This window comes from Ovis aries, chromosome 17, assembly GCF_016772045.2.
Source record: "Ovis aries strain OAR_USU_Benz2616 breed Rambouillet chromosome 17, ARS-UI_Ramb_v3.0, whole genome shotgun sequence".
Classification (NCBI taxonomy): Eukaryota; Metazoa; Chordata; class Mammalia; order Artiodactyla; family Bovidae; genus Ovis; species Ovis aries.
Genome location: NC_056070.1, coordinates 1,890,005 through 1,907,758, shown reverse-complemented (window position 1 = coordinate 1,907,758; position 17,754 = coordinate 1,890,005). Strand labels below are relative to the sequence as shown.

At 36.5% G+C, this 17,754-nt stretch overlaps 1 protein-coding gene across 2 annotated transcripts in view; it reads right to left on the bottom strand.

Annotated features, from left to right (window-relative positions):
* TLL1 (tolloid like 1) overlaps positions 1-17,754 on the bottom strand; it is a 389,207-nt gene that overhangs the window by 122,967 nt on the left and 248,486 nt on the right. For both annotated transcript variants that reach the window (XM_060400908.1, XM_042234239.2), the window contains exons 10-12: positions 16,113-16,215; positions 12,355-12,471; positions 11,005-11,150 (exon numbers count right to left, since the gene is read on the bottom strand). In XM_060400908.1, the coding sequence (XP_060256891.1) occupies positions 11,005-11,150; positions 12,355-12,471; positions 16,113-16,215 (366 nt within the window). The remainder of the gene's footprint in view (positions 1-11,004; positions 11,151-12,354; positions 12,472-16,112; positions 16,216-17,754) is intronic.

The window sequence follows — 17,754 nt, the reverse complement described above, 5'->3', positions numbered from 1 at the left end:
TAAATGAGCCCTTTTACCCCAAATCTTTCCTTGCAACCTGTGCATCCTTGGTGAGCTTAATCTCTTTCCTAAACAACTAAATGCAAATCTTAGCTCAGACTATTGGCCTATAAGGGGCCTCCTACGTGGCTCAGTGTTAAAGAATCTGCCTGCCAAAGCAGGAGATGCAGGTTCAGGTAATAGGTAGGGAAGATACCCAGGAGAAGGACAAAGCAACCCACTCCAGTATTCTCGCCTGGGACAACCACGAACAGAGGGGCCCGGTGGACTACAGGCCATGGGGTCACAAAGGGTCAGACACAACTTAGTGACCAGCGGCAGCATCTCCAGCAGCAGCAGCACTGGCCTTGATAAAGGAGTGACATTTGTTTTAGCCTTAAAATACTAAAAAAACTACAAATTGTTTTATAAATTATAAGACAATTTTTAAATAAATTCTTGCTTCTATTTTTTTTTTTATAAAAAATGACTAACCCTAAAATCTTAGTAGAGTCAACTATTTATTAAGTATTTGAAGCTGGAAAGCATAGTCATCTACAATTAATAAACCATGAAAAGTATCACATCTTTTCAACCATCATTCAACATACATTTCACTAATTTATGGAACTCTCCTATCACAAAACAAATGTCAGGGAACATGTTCATTCAATGAAGTACAATCTGTAATCATGAAACTGGTGGCAGAGTTGGTTGAAGAAGTCAGTTCCTGATTTGTCAATACATTAGCAATGATAGTCTTCACATTAGGCAGCAGGAACACAAACAAGAAAATATATTTTGAAGCAGATTTGGTTAGAACTAAGTACTGCATTTGCTGCCACCCTTTTCCCAACCACAAATTAGAATCACTCATTTCTTCATTAAATGTTCACCGCCTGGTTCTATGCTGGGCACTCTTCTCACTCAGTATACATAGTGTGCTTAGTATACTTCTCACTGCTCAGCATGCATCATTTGTCAAAGTAATAGAGCCTTGCACTCCTGGAAATTATCCTGGCGGGTAGAGAGCAAAGGAACAATAAACAAGGTAAATCATAATCATAAAATATTAGAAAGTAATATATTCGATAGAAAAACACGAAGTGAAAGAAAACAGGAAGCATGAAAGTGGGGGTGGGGTGAGTGAAAGTTGTGATTTTAAATTATACTATCAGTAGGAGCTCACTGCTGCTGCTGCTGCTAAGGCGCTTCAGTCGTGTCCGACTCTGTGCGACCCCATAGAAGGCAGCCCACCAGGCTCTGCTGTCCCTGGGATTCTCCAGGCAAGAACACTGGAGTGGGTTTCCATTTCCTTCTCCAATGCATGAAAGTGAAAAGTGTAAGTGAAGTCACTGAGTCGTGTCCAACTCTCAGCAACCCCATGGACTGCAGCCCACCAGGCTCCTCCGTCCATGGGATTTTCCAGGCAAGAGTACTGGAGTGGGGTGCCATTGCCTTCTCCAGGAGCTCACTAGGATTCATAATTCTGGGTTTTTCTCTAAAAATGTACTCTCTTTGTGTGTGGAATTATGGGAAAGAATTGGAAAATATTTACCATTAAAAATGTCTCACTTTTGACTTTTGACTTTTTATATTTTTTATAGTGATAAATTTTTTTTAATTTTTATTTTCACTCTATTTTACTTTACAATACTGTATTGGTTTTGCCATCACTTTTAAAGCACACTTTTGCAACCATAGCTATTAAATAGGAAGGTGAGGGCGAGCTAGCAGTTGCATGAAGAGTGAATTAGTCACCAGGGGTGACATGGCTATCTGACCCGGTAGGACGTATCTTCTTCTCTCAGTCTAACACACTGTCTTGAAAATCAGAATTCTCTATAAATATGAGGACATTTCCAGATGGCCAAAGGCTATTCTTTGGCTAAGGGGACATATAAAATAATATTTGAAATTCTCAAGGTATACAGCTTGATAGAAGAATAAGTGAAACTGAGCAATAACAAAACTGTAGGGAAAATAACCAAAGGTCTCAGCAAGCCAACCTATCTTTACCTGCTTGAGCAACACAGAATGAACTGCTTGCAACTCATGAATCATTTTGGAAGTGGAGGAAAAGGTTATATCAGAAGAGGAAAGGGAGTGAGAACACACAACGAAGAAAGAAGCTGCCTGCCATAGAAGGTCAATTAATAGAAAAAAATCACATTGTTTCATATTAGAAGTCATATCAGAGGTAAAAAAAAAAGAAAGCTAATTTAAAAGGGTTTGGGCTTTTAATTACGGTATGAAAAAAATGAGATAGACAATACTGAAAACAAATTACACTTCATCAATGGTTAAAAAGAAACAGGATGATGCATATTTCCCTGTATATAAAACTCACTTTGTTCCTTTAACAGTTACACAAAAGGTCTCTTTAAATTTACAGCATATTCACTAGTTACACTTGGTAAAAATTTTAAATATTTTATATGATGTGAAGTGAAGTTGCTCTGTCGTGTCTCACTTTTTGTGATCCCGTGGATTGTAGCCTACCAGGCTCCTCCATCCATGGAATTTTCCAGGCGAGAGTACTGGAGTAGGTTGCCACTTCTCCAGGGGATCTTCCCAACCCTGGTCTCCTGCATTGCAGGCAGACTCTTTACCATCTGAGCCACCAGAAAAGTCCATTTTTATATGATACACAAAGTGTAAATATCTCATGGGTAAAATGTATAAAAATGATCAATTTTAAGATGGATTCTGCCAGTACTTATTTATGAATTACATGTTACTTACATATTAAGTATCATGCACTTGGTATCTTGGGTTAAACAACAGAAATGTAAACTGTAGTCTCACATAGCCAGTGCCACAGTTGTTGACCCAGATAGCTCACCTGTGACTTCCATAATTCTTGTTTACGTATTTTTCTAGGTTAATTACATTAATCCTAATGTAATATCAGCACAATAAATCTGCTCTATTGGTGTTAATTACAATTAATATCTCTTTAACTATGTCTGCATAGCAGTAATGATGGTGAGCACAAATCAGAGTTTGAGTTATGTTATTTATGTTATTTGTGTGACAGCTTTAGAGAATGATGGTGGTAGTTTAGTCACCAAATTGTGTCCTAACTCTTGTGACCCCGTGTACTGTAGCCCTCCAGGATCCTTTGTCCATGGGGTTCTCCAGGCAAGAATACTGGAGTGGGTTGCCATTTCTCCAGTATAGAGAATAGACAGAAATAGATATGTTCAAAGCTAAAAAGTGGATAAGTTCCTTGATGTTACATTACATTAGGTATAATGGGGGAAAGAACACCGAAGTCAATAATTCATAAAGACAAAAAAAGAAAAAGCTTCTTCTTGCTTTGAAGCATGGACATAGTGCACAGATCCGGAATCTGAATGCAATGTCATGTACAATGACACATGTAGCAAATGTGATGATGAAATGGACCTATTACAGACTTTAAGGCAGTCAGAGTACAAACCATATAGGGGTGTGGCAAGTTTATCTTAAAGTAAACAGACCTAATATGTATATATATAAAACAATAAAAGTGATCTTAAGCTCTGAAGATTTTTTTTAGGAAACTGATGTGTAAATGGTACTGGAAGTAGATCCAATACACAAAGAAGGAAAAACAAGTACAAAGCTTAGGCAGAAGAGATGGATATTACACTTCATTATTAAGTTGAGGGTCCATGTCTTTACTGGTATGTTAGAGAAGAGGCAGTTCTTTTATTTAGCAAGATCTGAAATCAATTAAATATAATTTAAAGTAGCCAGCCTCTGATTCTAACACTGCCAGCCAGTACAGAGCTCTGTGGTCAGTGATGCGGGGAGCTCTGAAGGAATGCTAACTGTGGAGCAAGATATCAGGCCCGGGCTTCAGGGCCATTCACACACTGTGCTTTCATTTTATAATCAAATTCCCCAATAAATTTGACATTCCAAAAACATCTACTGCAATATCTAGTTATTTGTAAAAACCTCTGAAACGTCCAAATTTCCTAGGGAATAGTTTTAGTGAAAGCTTTCCCATACTCCTTGAAAAATTGAAAATAAAATTACCATACGATTCATCAATTCCACTTTCAGATATACATTTGGAAAACTGAAAGCAGGGTCTTGGAGAGATATCTGTGCATCCATGTTAATAGCAGCATAATAGCCAACGGGTGAACACAATCCAAATATCCATCAGAGGATGAATGGAAAAGCAAACTGTGGACTATACATACAATGGGATATTAGCCTTAAAAAGGAAGGATATCCTTTCATGTGTTATGGCATAGATGAACCTTGAGGATATTACAGATAGTGAAATTTTAAAAGTCACACAAAATTCAAATACTGTATGATTTTACTTACACGAGGCACCTAGAGTAGTCAGATTCACGGAGACATAAAGCAACAGTGATTGCCCTGGGCTCGGGGGAGCATGGATGGGGAATTGTTGCTTGTTGGATAAACAGCTGCAGTTTTGCAGCATGAAAATTCTAGAGACTGATTACACAATGTGAATGTACTTAACTCTACTGTGCCTACATATGTTATATCTATTTTACCGTAATAAGTCTTCAGTGAATGGTAGGACATAGTTTCAAAATATAATTAATACTATAACTACATAAATGATTAAACTTTTATAGTTAAAATAATCTAAAATTCTATACACTTGTATAATATCATATATGAAATGAATCGCCAGTCCAGGTTCGATGCATGATACTGGGTGCTCGGGGCTGGTGCACTGAGACGACCCAGAGGGATGGTACGGGGAGAGGGGTTCAGGATGGGGAACACACGTATATCTGTGGCAGATTCATGTTGATGTATGGCAAAACCAATTGTAAAGTAATTAACCTCCACTTAAAATAAGTAAATTTATATTTTAAAAATATTGTATACTCGGAGCAATTTTAAGTCATTAATGTTGCTTTAGGGGAAGATATTAAAGAAAAATATGACTAACAAAAACAATCAAAATTAGTATGTGTTATTAAAAATAAATTAATTTTAATACTTTGAAAAATATAGTAAAGTCATGATAAAGCTATAACAAAAGGAATTTTAAATAAAAAGGAAAAATGTTTAATAGGATGGTTATTTAAAATGTACTGTCATGTTTAATATTTTATTAATTAATATTATTTTTATTATTACTTCTCTAGGGGATCTTCCTGAACAACACTGAAGGATTGAACCTGGGTCCCCTGCATTGCAGGCAGATTCTTTATTGCCTGAACCATCAGAGAATCCCTTATTAATACTATTTGTACTATTAGTACTTAATGAATATTGTCAACTAAAAATTGTCACTTGCTATTGGCACTTGCCATCTACCTCTACAAGGATTAAATCATATGCTTCTGCAGCTTCTTATTGTCAATACTCCCTGAAAGGAATTCAGGGTGGAAAGTAGAAATGAATTACTCTGTACTTGAGGTGGGGGTAGGATGGTGGAGAACTAGGAAAGACAGGTCTTCAAATAGATGTTTTCAGGAACTGATTTTACAAGCCCAATTCTTGTATCTCCCTATATCTAGAAAAGCACTAAAATCCTTCATGGTGATGACTATTGCTCCTGACTAACAAAAGCTTCATGAGACTGCTGCTGATGCTAAGTTGCTTCAGTCGTGTCTGACTCTGTGTGACCCCATAGATGGCAGCCCCAAAGGCTCCACCATCCCTGGGATTCTCCAGGCAAGAACACTGGAATGGGTTGCCATTTCCTTCTCCAATGCATGAAAGTGAAAAGTGAAAGTGAAGTCCCTGAGTCATGTCCAACTCTCAGCAACCCCATGGACTGCAGCCTACTAGGCTTCTCCGTCCATGGGATTTTCCAGGCAAGAGTTCTGGAGTGGGGTGCCATTGCCCTCTCCTTCATGAGACTAGTAGAAACCTTTTAGAAAATTGTGTGCTTGATTGCATGCCTTCTCCTATTAGGACTACAGACTCTGAGAGAGACTGCTCCAAAGAGACAAAGGGGAAAGGTCAGCATAGATGTTATTTTAGTGAAGGGAGAATGCATGTAACCAAGCACACAACACGTGTATATCAGTGGCGGATACATGTTGATGTATGGCAAAACCAATACAATATTGTAAAGTAATTAACCTCCAACGAAAATAAATAAATTTATATTTAGAAAAAGATGCAAAAAAAAAACCACTAACAACTCTCACACTGTGCATATTTTTTAATACAAATTTATTTACTTTAATTGGAGGTTAATTACTCTACAATATTGTATTGGTTTTGCCATATTTCAAATTTTTAAGTAGACAATTTAGATACTAGAGTGGAGAAAAAACAAACATGATCAAATATGTAGAAATCAATACCATAAGGTGTGGTTAGGTTTAATTTCATATGATTCAGGTTTTTCAATGCTGCCATTTGATTTTTTTTTCTTCATGACACAGCAATTTTTAACTTATAAATTTCGTAAAGATTCATTGAAAATCTATAATGGCCAGATAATAAATATACACTTGATAGTATATAAACAGTGATAAATAAACAGACATGTCCCTGACTGATAGATATTTATTGATTAAATTATACAAATGTACAAATGACAATAGTTATGAAGGGAAAGAATTTAATGCTATGAGAGAATATATATGCTTCATTTTGCTAGCAAGACAAAAAGGGTGTGTGAGTTCCAGGCCATAGTGCTACCAATTAAGAATTGTGTGACCTTGGGCAGGTTTATTTAATCTAATCTTTCAGAGTAGACTGATAGCCTAAAGTATTCAGTAAAATTATGGAGAGGTACTTAATTCTCTTTTATAGTTATTAACCAAAACAATGGTTAGGGAAGGCTATTATCTACTCCAGTATTCTGGCTTGGAGAATCCCAGGGACTGTCTAGGCCATAGTGTTGCAAAGAGTCAGACATGACTAAAAGACTTTCACTTTCATGAATACATTAATATATTATTAGCCAAATATCCAAAGAAATAGTGCAGGGCAAGCATAAAAACGTTAACTAATTAAGATCTCCTTGTCTTGGCTTTCCAGTTCACTCACAAAGATGAACCTACTTAATTTAAACTAATATATAATATTTAAAGGAGTTAAAGGACTAATCTTAACTGAGTAATTCATAAAATACAGTTGACCCTTGAACAATGTAGGAGTTAGGGGTGTCAACCTAGTGCAGTTGAAAAACTGGAACAGCAATCTCTGCCTCAAAAATAAAGGAACTGATAAATGACTCACTGAAGAGAAAGAGGCTGAAGCAGTTTGGAGATATTAGTCATTTAAACCTTAGTTTTGTGACTTTATATATTGTGATCTCTAATCAAACACAAACTGCATACAAGTCAATAACTGTAGTGCAGACCTGTGTTGTTCAGGGTCAACTGTGCCAAGATTAAAAAAAAACAAAAACTTTTGTATGTGGTTTAGAAAGTTGCTAGTAAAGATGAGGAAAACTATTACACACTATGGTTTTCAGAAGCAAGGTATAACCAAATCAGCATGTACAGAAAAACTGACAAGTGCCTCAAGTGTAACCCCACATAAATAAATGTATGTAGGGATTTTAATTAAACATAAGTAAGCTCTGGATTTGTTTCATTTATTTTCTGCTTTATTGACATTTCTTTGAAGTTGTATTATAGTCTCCCCAACTTTTTCTCTTATGTATTTCTGGAAGTGCTCAAGTGAAGTAGTAGTATCGAGCCTGCTTTACCAACACTACTGTTGAAAAGAAGACATGTTCTTCAAAATGATTTTAGACACTATTTACATTCATGTACAAATTCAGTTCAGTACTGGTGTTAGGATGAATGTATTAGTAACTACTAGAGAAGAAAATTGTCCCAAAGGATATGATTTTAGATATATTAGTACTCATTACCACCCATATAGCGTCCTTTCCTGCTCAAACATACCTGAAATTCATTAACAAAAGCACTTGTTCAGATTTCTTTCTGTACTTACAATTAAAATCTAAGTAGCATTAGGAAAGGTGAATATTCATGACATAAATTCACAGAAAGGCATAAATAATGAACAGCCAGAAAGTTCTTTATAGTAGATTTCAGTTAGAACTAGCTTAAGGGCCCTTTTATCTGAAAGGGGAGAGAGTAACACAGGGAATAAAAAAAGTTACAAAAATAGAAAGTGTTTGAAAAAAAATCAAAGACTGATATCAGTAAATAAAATGGTTTTGTCATAAAAAGACATGAAACATTGAGAAACAGTAAAGACCATTTTAAAATTATACATTTTCAATATAAAATGCATAAATGATATATTGAAAATATAATATGTAAACAAAATAAATTGATTTAAACAGATAACTGACTAACTGAAACAAACCATCTAATGACCATTAGACCAAATTAAAAATACATACAGTCAATTCTCAGTATTCAGCATAGTTGAGTTCAACTAATTCATTGAAAACACTGAGTTAGCGAGTATTGATTCGTAGCTCCTGGGGAAATACAGGGTTATGTTCTTGAGAGGTTCTGGTCACAGAATTTTTGTAAACAAATCAATATTTAGCCTTGCTTTATTTGTGTTTCTGTTTAAAGTCACCTTCACAGATATTCCAATTCATTAACCCTGAACTCAGGACCAACAGTGCTAAAACACATGCCTTAAAAGTCTAACACAAAGATGTTCTCCATGAGGCATATGGACAGTAGCGTTTGATAAAACTTTAAGCAGAGTAGTGCTTGATGTAACTCATAGTGTGACAGTATCATCCTGGCTGTTATGTGGGTGTCAGGATATGTAAGGCAAAAACAGAGATGTGAAGAACTCACCAAGTTACAAGGCGAGCGGCAGTGATCAGAGCAGTGGTGGCAAGAAAGGAAATGTAAAGTGATCATATATATAGGATACCTTGAATACAAAGCAAATGGAATATGCTGATGAACTGGCCTTGGGGTTTAAGAGAAAGAGAGGAATTAGGAATATTCCTTGAGTAAATAGTGACACGGGGAGTCCTCAGTGGCTCAGTGGTAAAGAATCTACCTGCAGTCAAGGAAATGTGGGGTTGATCCCTGGGTAAGAAAGATCCCCTGGAGAAGGAAATGGCAATCCACTCCAATATTCTTGTCTAGGAAATCCCAGAGACAGAGGAGTCCATGGGGTTGCAAAAGAGTTGAACATGACTTGGTCACTAAATGACAATAGCAAAATAGTGACATGCTGAACCATTAAATATTGAAATAGGGAAGACTGAAGATGATTGGGTTAGTGTGAGCAAGACTAAACAATCCAAGATGGTGCTAGTGTTAGTCAAAGATAAGAGACCTACTAGACAATCAAATATGTCCAGTGTATAAATAAAGGAGGGAAAAACATAAGGAAATAAAGCAAAATGAAGAAAGGACAGGGAACTGGAGATAATAAATAAAATATACTATCAATCAAGCTATTATATGACATGACCTTACTTCAGTTTCAAAGCATAGTAACAACTTATTCATCCACTTAATCAACAAGTGTTTGTTAAATGACTACCCTGTGTCAAGCATGGTTCTAAGTGCCTGAGGTATAAATATTTCCTATTTGTCCTTACACTATCCTATTTTTTGAAGAATGCCACTCTTACTAAATTGATATATCAAAACAAAAAAAGAAACAGAAAACCAAAAAACTGCAAACCAGTTAAGCCAGCAATTTCTACATCTCAGTTTTTAGATGCATCAAATGAATGTATTTGCTAACATCACTTCTGTAATAGAATTTTATAAAACACTGAAATATTGTTAGAAGACAGTTCTTCTCAATGTTTTTAATAGCACAAAATACATGTACTGTGGTCATTAGATGGTTTTTCAGTGAACCAGTTGTTTTGGTCTAAAACGTGGGTAAATCCTAAACAATTTTAGTACTCTTTACAATAAAGTGATCTATTTCAATAACGTCTTCAATAAAATTTTAAAATTTAAATGTGAATCAAATTATCTCAGAACGAAGGCTTCCAAAAATGCAAAGTGGTCAGGGGCATAAACATCTTGATCATAGGAGAAAGGAAAATGTTTTCATGATTAAAAAGAAATGAAAATTAAAGGTACAAGCAAAGGGGTAGAGAAGAACCAAAAAATACATTAGAGATTACAGGTGAGGGAACGACATTGTCTGGGCTTTCAAGTAACCCCTGTATTCCCCTGGGGTTCCTGCTTTGGAGACTGGGACACCTCACATTGCCAATTCAGTGGCAAGTATAGCTTGACAGTAAGTAGGGTTCTCGGCAGACTTCTCATCACTCGGACAGTAAGTAGTACCTCTAATCAGTAAAGAAATAATCTCCTATAATGGCATCTTGTTCTCTTCCTGGACCTAACGCCAACACCTCATCACTCCTACCTACTCTGCTTTGGGCTCTCAATATCTAACCTAATTCTATAATTTAAGCATACTCAGGAGTTCCGAACAAATTCTCATGTCTCTTAGCTTCTCACCCTTTACTCAGTTCTCCTCGTCACACAAAAATGACTCATTAGTTAGCACAGTACTTTGGATGCAGATTTTGCTCCAGGATTCTGATTGGCCTTGGTTTATTCTGTCCTCATCTAATAATGCAATTTTAATGCTGATTTCTTCCCCAGTAATTATTTTTGATGAAGTAAAAATCTCCTAAGAATATTTAAATCCCTGTTTTTGATATCAACAATTTTCTACATATTAATAAAAAAGGTGAAAAATGGATTTTCCCCCTAAAGACAACAAAAAAAGATGAGCTACCTTTAGCCTCTTAGTTTAGAGGAGAAATAAAAGTTTTTTGTTTGTTTGTTTGTTTTTTATGGACTCTTCAAGCATTCTTGTGAAACAAGCCTGGACATTTTTCAAAGGAAACTATTGTCAGTACTTCAAACATTTTAATTCAAAAGCACAGATAATGTAAGCTCACTTTAATCTTCTTGAAAATGTCTGCAATGAGAGGAACAAAGGGAAAAAAAAAAGCTCTCTCACTCTTGATATTGCATTTTATAGGCAATCTTTTGCTTCTTCACTGATTTCATAGTTCTAGCTTCCTTAAATGCAGTCATTTATGGAGGATGTGCCCCACAAAGGCTGCCTAAAGGACTTTACCTCAAAGGCCTGAAAGATCAGGCCGACGTAGCAGTCTTCTGACACTGCTATTTTCCACACACATTCCTTCATTGGCCTGTAGTCATCAGGATAATTAGGAGACTGAATCTGTCCTTCATTTTTACGTATCTCACCTCCACAGATAGCTGAGAAAAGCAAAAAGAAATAAATAAACCTAGACATGCCATTTCGTTCCCATTTTCTTCTAAGATAGCATTTTAGTTCAGTGCCTGTAGCTGAACATATAAAGACCAGGTTATAATAATCAAGGTTGACTGCTCACCAATACTTTTATCAACCAAGTATTTTGTTGATTAAAAAAACAAAACACTTAGCTATAAATATTAGATGACAGTCAGCTAAGGAAAATGAGACTTTTTAACCACTGTTAATTCACACCTTTACAAAAACAAGCCTTTTTGTTAAGACTTTAAAAACCTTTTGAGATTTCAAAATTTATGCTATGTGAGTTTGCCCTGTGATTCCCTGAACCACTTTGTTCGGTTTTTTGACCTCAGTCAGTGGAAGAGCTCATCAGGAGGGAAGCTCCACAGCACCCCCTGGGCCCCTGGTGTGAGCAGGCCTCGTGTGCAACATCTGTGGCTCCACCCAAGCCAAACTCCTCATGACCACACAGCTAATCTCTGAAACAAATGCTCCTGTTCTCTTAAAAGTCTAAGAGAAGCACAAACTGTCTTGTAAATTGCCTAAATTTCTGTGCTGTCAGAGGTAGGAGCAAAGAGCGTCATCTCCACCCATGCACCCATGATCTGACAAGAAGGGAACTGTTTTTAAAGCCAGGAAGCACAATGCCAGTTTACTCTTTTAGAGACCTATAGAACAAAGCATCTGGTAAATTCTTCTTGAATGCTGACTCTCTCGTTTAGACAAACCAATCTCCAGAACTGTGCACAATGATTTTCCATGCAGTTTCCTTTAACAGGACATTTCTACAGTATAGGCATAAAATACACACAAACTCAGTACAAAGAGAAGTGGCAATTTCTTCATAATATTTTAATATTATTATGAAAAAACAATCAAAGTTTAAGAATCCTGTGCCATTTGATGTTATTGTTGTTTTCCACACATCTCTAACGAGTTATTTTTTCCCCACACATCCCTGATGAGAACATTTATGTATTACCACATTAGTGGTACCAGAAAACAGGTTATTTTTGCAATTAAACTAAATGAGTATTTTTATTAAAATCATCCCATGGACATCATGATGCAGTTTAGAAAATTTCATAATTAAAATACAATTACAATACTATTCAAATGAAATTGAAAGTACTTTTCTGTTAAGAGGTCTAAGGAAAAGCCATCTCTAAACTCAAAGTGACTTGCCTTCATAGACTGCTGCAAAGCCCTTTCCCACCCAATTGCTGCTGCTGCGGAACTCAATCCACATTCTGCTTTCAGTAGAGGTAAGAACTTCAGGCAATTTGTCCCCACAGAATCTACCTAAAAGAAATAAAAGAATAAAGAGAGACTTCTAAATATGACTTTATATTCTGACTGGTTTCCATACTAGCTACAGATTACATACATTACTGGTACCAGAAAACAGGTTATTTTTCTATAAAACCAGATTTGGTTGGTTCCTATCACCATGCCTAGTAACTAGAGCCATAGCTATGAATCCTTAATATTTACTTAATAAAGGTGTATAAGTAAAACTATTTCTTCTTATTTATTTATAGAATATTGGAACGTATCACCCTTAGATTAAATGATTGATACCATTATTGCTATCTGTGGAACTAGAAAACAGCTAGCTCAAAACATCTATTTGTACATGGTACATCAAGGTAGGGAATATTATTCCACAGAGAAGAGAAAAGACCTCAAGTGATCCTGAAAAACTACTTTAAATGTCAGTTTGGTCATTAGTTGGGAAGTGACAGCTCAACTGTAGTTCTTTGTTTAGCCAAGTTCAGTGGCCATTTGTCACAGAAACCTCCGGGCTGTCTAAGGATCTTATGTTACTACACACATTCCATCCCATCTATAAAGCTATAACACGTAGTGTAGTAGGCAGAATGGCAAAAAATATTAGAAGACTTGAGTATGAGTTCTGATATTTTTCTGATTGTGTACCCAAAGGCAAGTATAATACTGAATGAATATAACGACAATTGTCATTTCTTCTTCCCTCCCTCACCCCTCTACAAATATTCATTGCTTACTGTATGTTTGCTATTGTGCTCAAAGCTTTCATATTGATGGTAAAAAGTTAAATATGATAATACACATGAAATAATTCTACAAATAATAATATATTGTCATTCATTTTTGTGTACCCTTGTTCATGATTTCTTACATAGTTTTAGTATATGAAAAAAGACAAAACACATTTATACTAACAGCTAGCAGGCAAAAAAAAAAAAAACCAAAAAACTTCCTAAATAGTATTAGGGGCATGTATTAAAAACTTAAGGCCATGAAAAAGAGAGTAATGTCTCTTATACTGCAATGTGTAGGAAAGGGAGGGGAGAAGGATAAATTAGGAGTATGAGATTAACAGATATGGATGCATGTTAAATTGCTTCAGTTGTGTCCGACTCCTTGTGACCTTATGAACTGTAGCCTGCCAGGCTCCTCTGACCATGGAAATTCTCCAGGCAAGCATACTGGAGTGGGTTGCCATGCCCTCCTCCAGAGTGTCTTTCCCATCCAGGGATCGAACCCGTGTCTCCTGTACTCAAGGCAGATGCTTTAGCACTGAGCCACTGGGGAAGCCCATGAGGGTAACAGATACACACTATTCTAGTATGAGATAGATCAACCACAAAGACTCACTGGATAGCACAGGGGACTATATCCAATATTTTGCAATGACCCATGATGGAACATAATCTATAAAATAACATATGTGTGTGTGTAGATAGATAGACAGATAGATATGGGCTTTGCAGGTGCTGCTAGTAGTAAAGAATCTGCCTACCAATGCAGGAGATGTAAGAGATGCAGGTTCCAACCCTTGGTTGGGGAGATCCCCTGGAATAGGAAATGGCAACCTGCTCCAGAAAATTCCATTGACAGAGCAGCCTGACAAGCTACAGTCCACGGGGGCTCAAAGAGTTGAACACAACTGAATGACTGAGCATACATATATACATATGGGCTTCCCTGGTGGCTCAGTGGTGAAGAGTCTACCACCAATACAGGAACTGCAGGAGATGTGGGTTTGATCCCAGGGTTGGGAAGATCCGCTGGAGGAGGAAATGGCAACCCACTCCAGTATTCTTGCCATTGGAGAAACCAAGGGACAGAGGAGCCTGGTGGGCTGCAGTCCGTGGGGTCACAAGAGTCAGTCAAGCAACTTAGTGTGTATAAAGTGAAAGTGAAAGTGAAGTCGCTCAGTCGTGTCCGACTCTTTGCGACCCCATGGACTGTAGCCTATCAGGCTCCTCTGTCCATGAGATTTTCCAGGCAAGAGTGCTGGAGTGGATTGCCATTTCTTTCTCCAGGGGATCTTTCTGACCCAGGAATCGAACCCGGGCCTCCCGCATTGCAGGCAGACGCTTTACCGTCTGAGCCACCAGGGCTTTGAATCACTTTACTATATACCTGAAACTAATACAACACTGTGGATCAGCTGTACTTCAATTTTATTTCAATTCTGAATAAAAGGAAACTGGAAGACAGAAACCTGACTAAAAGAGAAAAAGCCGTAATTCATATGCATTTCCAGGGTGTCTGTTAAAACGCAGTCTGTTTCAGAAGGTATGGTGCTGCCAATGTGGTGGCTGCACTCTGAGGAGCAAGGTCTCAGAGCAAATAGTGGGGAAAGCTTTCCATACGAACACTGTGGTCAGACTGAACCAGTGTCTTAGGCTATTACACCCTGCAGTATGTAATGCTGATGTTGCTGTAACAAAGTGTTCTCAGTATTTCAGCTTTAGATTTGATTTTTCAATATGAATTTAATGAAATGTTTTATTAGGAACATACATATATATCAATGTATTATAAACAGCTTCATCTAGGCTAAGAAACTGGGGTTTCCCAAGTGGCCCAGTGGTAAAGAATCCACTGTTGCCCATGCAGGTGACACGAGTTCGATCCCTGGATTGGGAAGATCTCCTGCAGAAGGCAATGGCAACCCGCTCCAGTACTCTTGCCCTGGAAATCCCATGGACAGAGGAGCCTGGCAGTGGGATCACAGAGTCAGAGAGGACTTTGCAACTTAACAACGACAACTACTACAAGGCTAAGAAACTAAAGGTTCAAGGCAAGGTGTTCCTCAACCTGACAGAGAATTAGTTCACATCTTTATGTTTCCTTATTTTTAAGCATTTCTACAGATGTCTTGGATTTACTAAGGCTGCTATCACTTTTAATACAAATATGTCCATTCAGCAGGTTTTAGATGTTAAGAAGAAAAGATCTGTAGGCACTCAAAAACAACTGAGCAAAGCTACTTCTAAAAATAGAAGAGAAAGTTACAATTTCAAAAAAAAATCAATAGAGTAGATACTCACATGCTCACAGCAGCTCTCACCTTTAGCTGAAACAGAGGGCAACAGAAATTGCCTCATGTAAGTTAATGTGCGGTCTGTGGTTAAAGGTTGGTAGGATACTTTGATGTGCACCAAATTTGACCTACAATTTATGATACAAACTACATATACACCTTCTAAGCCACAAAAACCTGAGAGGCAAAACTGTGATGTCTACAGTAAGAACCAATATTTTTGGTGCAGAAAGCCAGCAGTTAAACATGTACCTAACACCTTACGCTCTACTGCCAAGCAAAGAAAGAAAAACAAAACATACACACACACACAATTTATCTGGTTTACCCATTAAAACTCTGATTTTAAAATTAAAAATATAGACTATGTGATGAGTATTCACTATAAGCTATTCTAAATCATGTTCAGATCCAAGCACCATCTCATAATTTAAGCTCATTTAAATTAATCTGTTGTCTATCTGTAACTATTTTTGCTATGATTGAAAAAAGTATAATAAAAATTAAAATATTGGTCTCATGTACCTTAAACCCTAAGATGACTCTTGAAAGAACTGTCTCTGGATAAGACAGACTATATATATAGACATGTAAAAAGCAAAAAAAGAAAAAAAAAATCTCTTACCAAGGAGAGGTGACTTCCTCCAGTACCCATCTCTTACTTCAATATAATCATACCAGCACAAACTACTTTTGTATAGGTCCATTGTAGTAAAATTTAAAACAATCTGCAAAGTGGAAAAAAGAATATGCAGATTAAAAATGATTATAATTTCAGGTGGCTAGAAACCCAGATCTACTGTGCAAACAGACTAATAGCAAATTCTTTTCTTCTTCCTATATTAGTATCCAATATTTTTTCTTTAATAAAACCTAAAAAAATCCATTTTCCCAACTTAATGTCTAACAATTTAGAAGCCCAATGCCAATAAATAAACTATACATTTCAGCAATTAAACTAAACTTCTATAAAGTTAATTGAACAATTGTGAGATGAGAAAGCTTTATTCAAACATTTTATTTTTTATTTTTTAATATATTTTATTTATTTTTTAAAATTTTATTTTTACTTTATTTTACTTTACAATACTGTATTGGTTTTGCCACACATTGACATGGATCTGCCATGGGTGTATACGAGCTCCCAATCCTGAATCCCCTCCCACCTCCCACCCCATATCATCTCTCTGGATCATCCCCGTGCAGCCCCAAGCATCCTGTATCTTGTATCGAACATATACAGAGTGAAGTAAGCCAGAAAGAAAAATACTAATACAGTATACTGACACATATATATGGAATTTAGAAAGATGGTAATGATGACCCTATATGCGAGACAACAAAAGAGATACAGCTGTATAGAACTCTGAGGGAGAGGGAGAGGGTGGGATGATTTGGAAGAATGGCATTGAAACATGTATACTATCAAACATTTTATTTTGAATTTTCTTAGATAAACATGACTTTATGAAAAGTTCTGATTTTGTTATGACTGTGTTTTAATAATTTATTTCAGACATCTATAATTATGTTAAAATAACCACCATGTGCCATATTCCAGGAATATAATATCATTGTGTACTTGAAATGTTTTAAATACAGCTTTAGAATTAAAATTTCTCCATATAACTATAATCAAAGACAGATGTCACTATGGTTCTCTAAATTCAAGAATATACACTCAAAGACCTTTTAAGTTAGAAGATCTTGTACATGACCTTTTATTTTATACTTTGCTTTGAAATGTTACTGCTGCTACTGCTAAGTCACTTCAGTCGTGTCCTACTCTGTGCGACCCCATAGATGGCAGCCCACCCTGCTTCCCTATCCCTGGGATTCTACAGGCAAGAACACTGGAGTGGGTTGCCATTTCCTTCTCCAATGCATGAAAATGAAAAGTGAAAGTGAAGTCGCTCAGTCGTATCCAACTCTTAGCAACCCCATGGACTGCAGCCTACCAGGCTCCTCTGTCCATGGGATTTTCCAGGCAAGAGTACTGGAGTGGGGTGCCACTGCCTACTTTTGAAGATAATTCAAGGATAACTCAAGGAAAGACAGTTTTCTTACTGCTTTATAAAAATACTTTACTTTCCAGATAATTAATATTTTTTCAGTTGATTACACCAAAAAGTAGAGGAAAAATGACATAAGAAATGCATATATCTGATGAGGTAAAATTCACTTGAACAATAATTTTTACATTGAAAAACTCATTCGAACTCTATTCTGCTAATAATCTCTAAGATGCTTAGGGTGTATAGTGAATG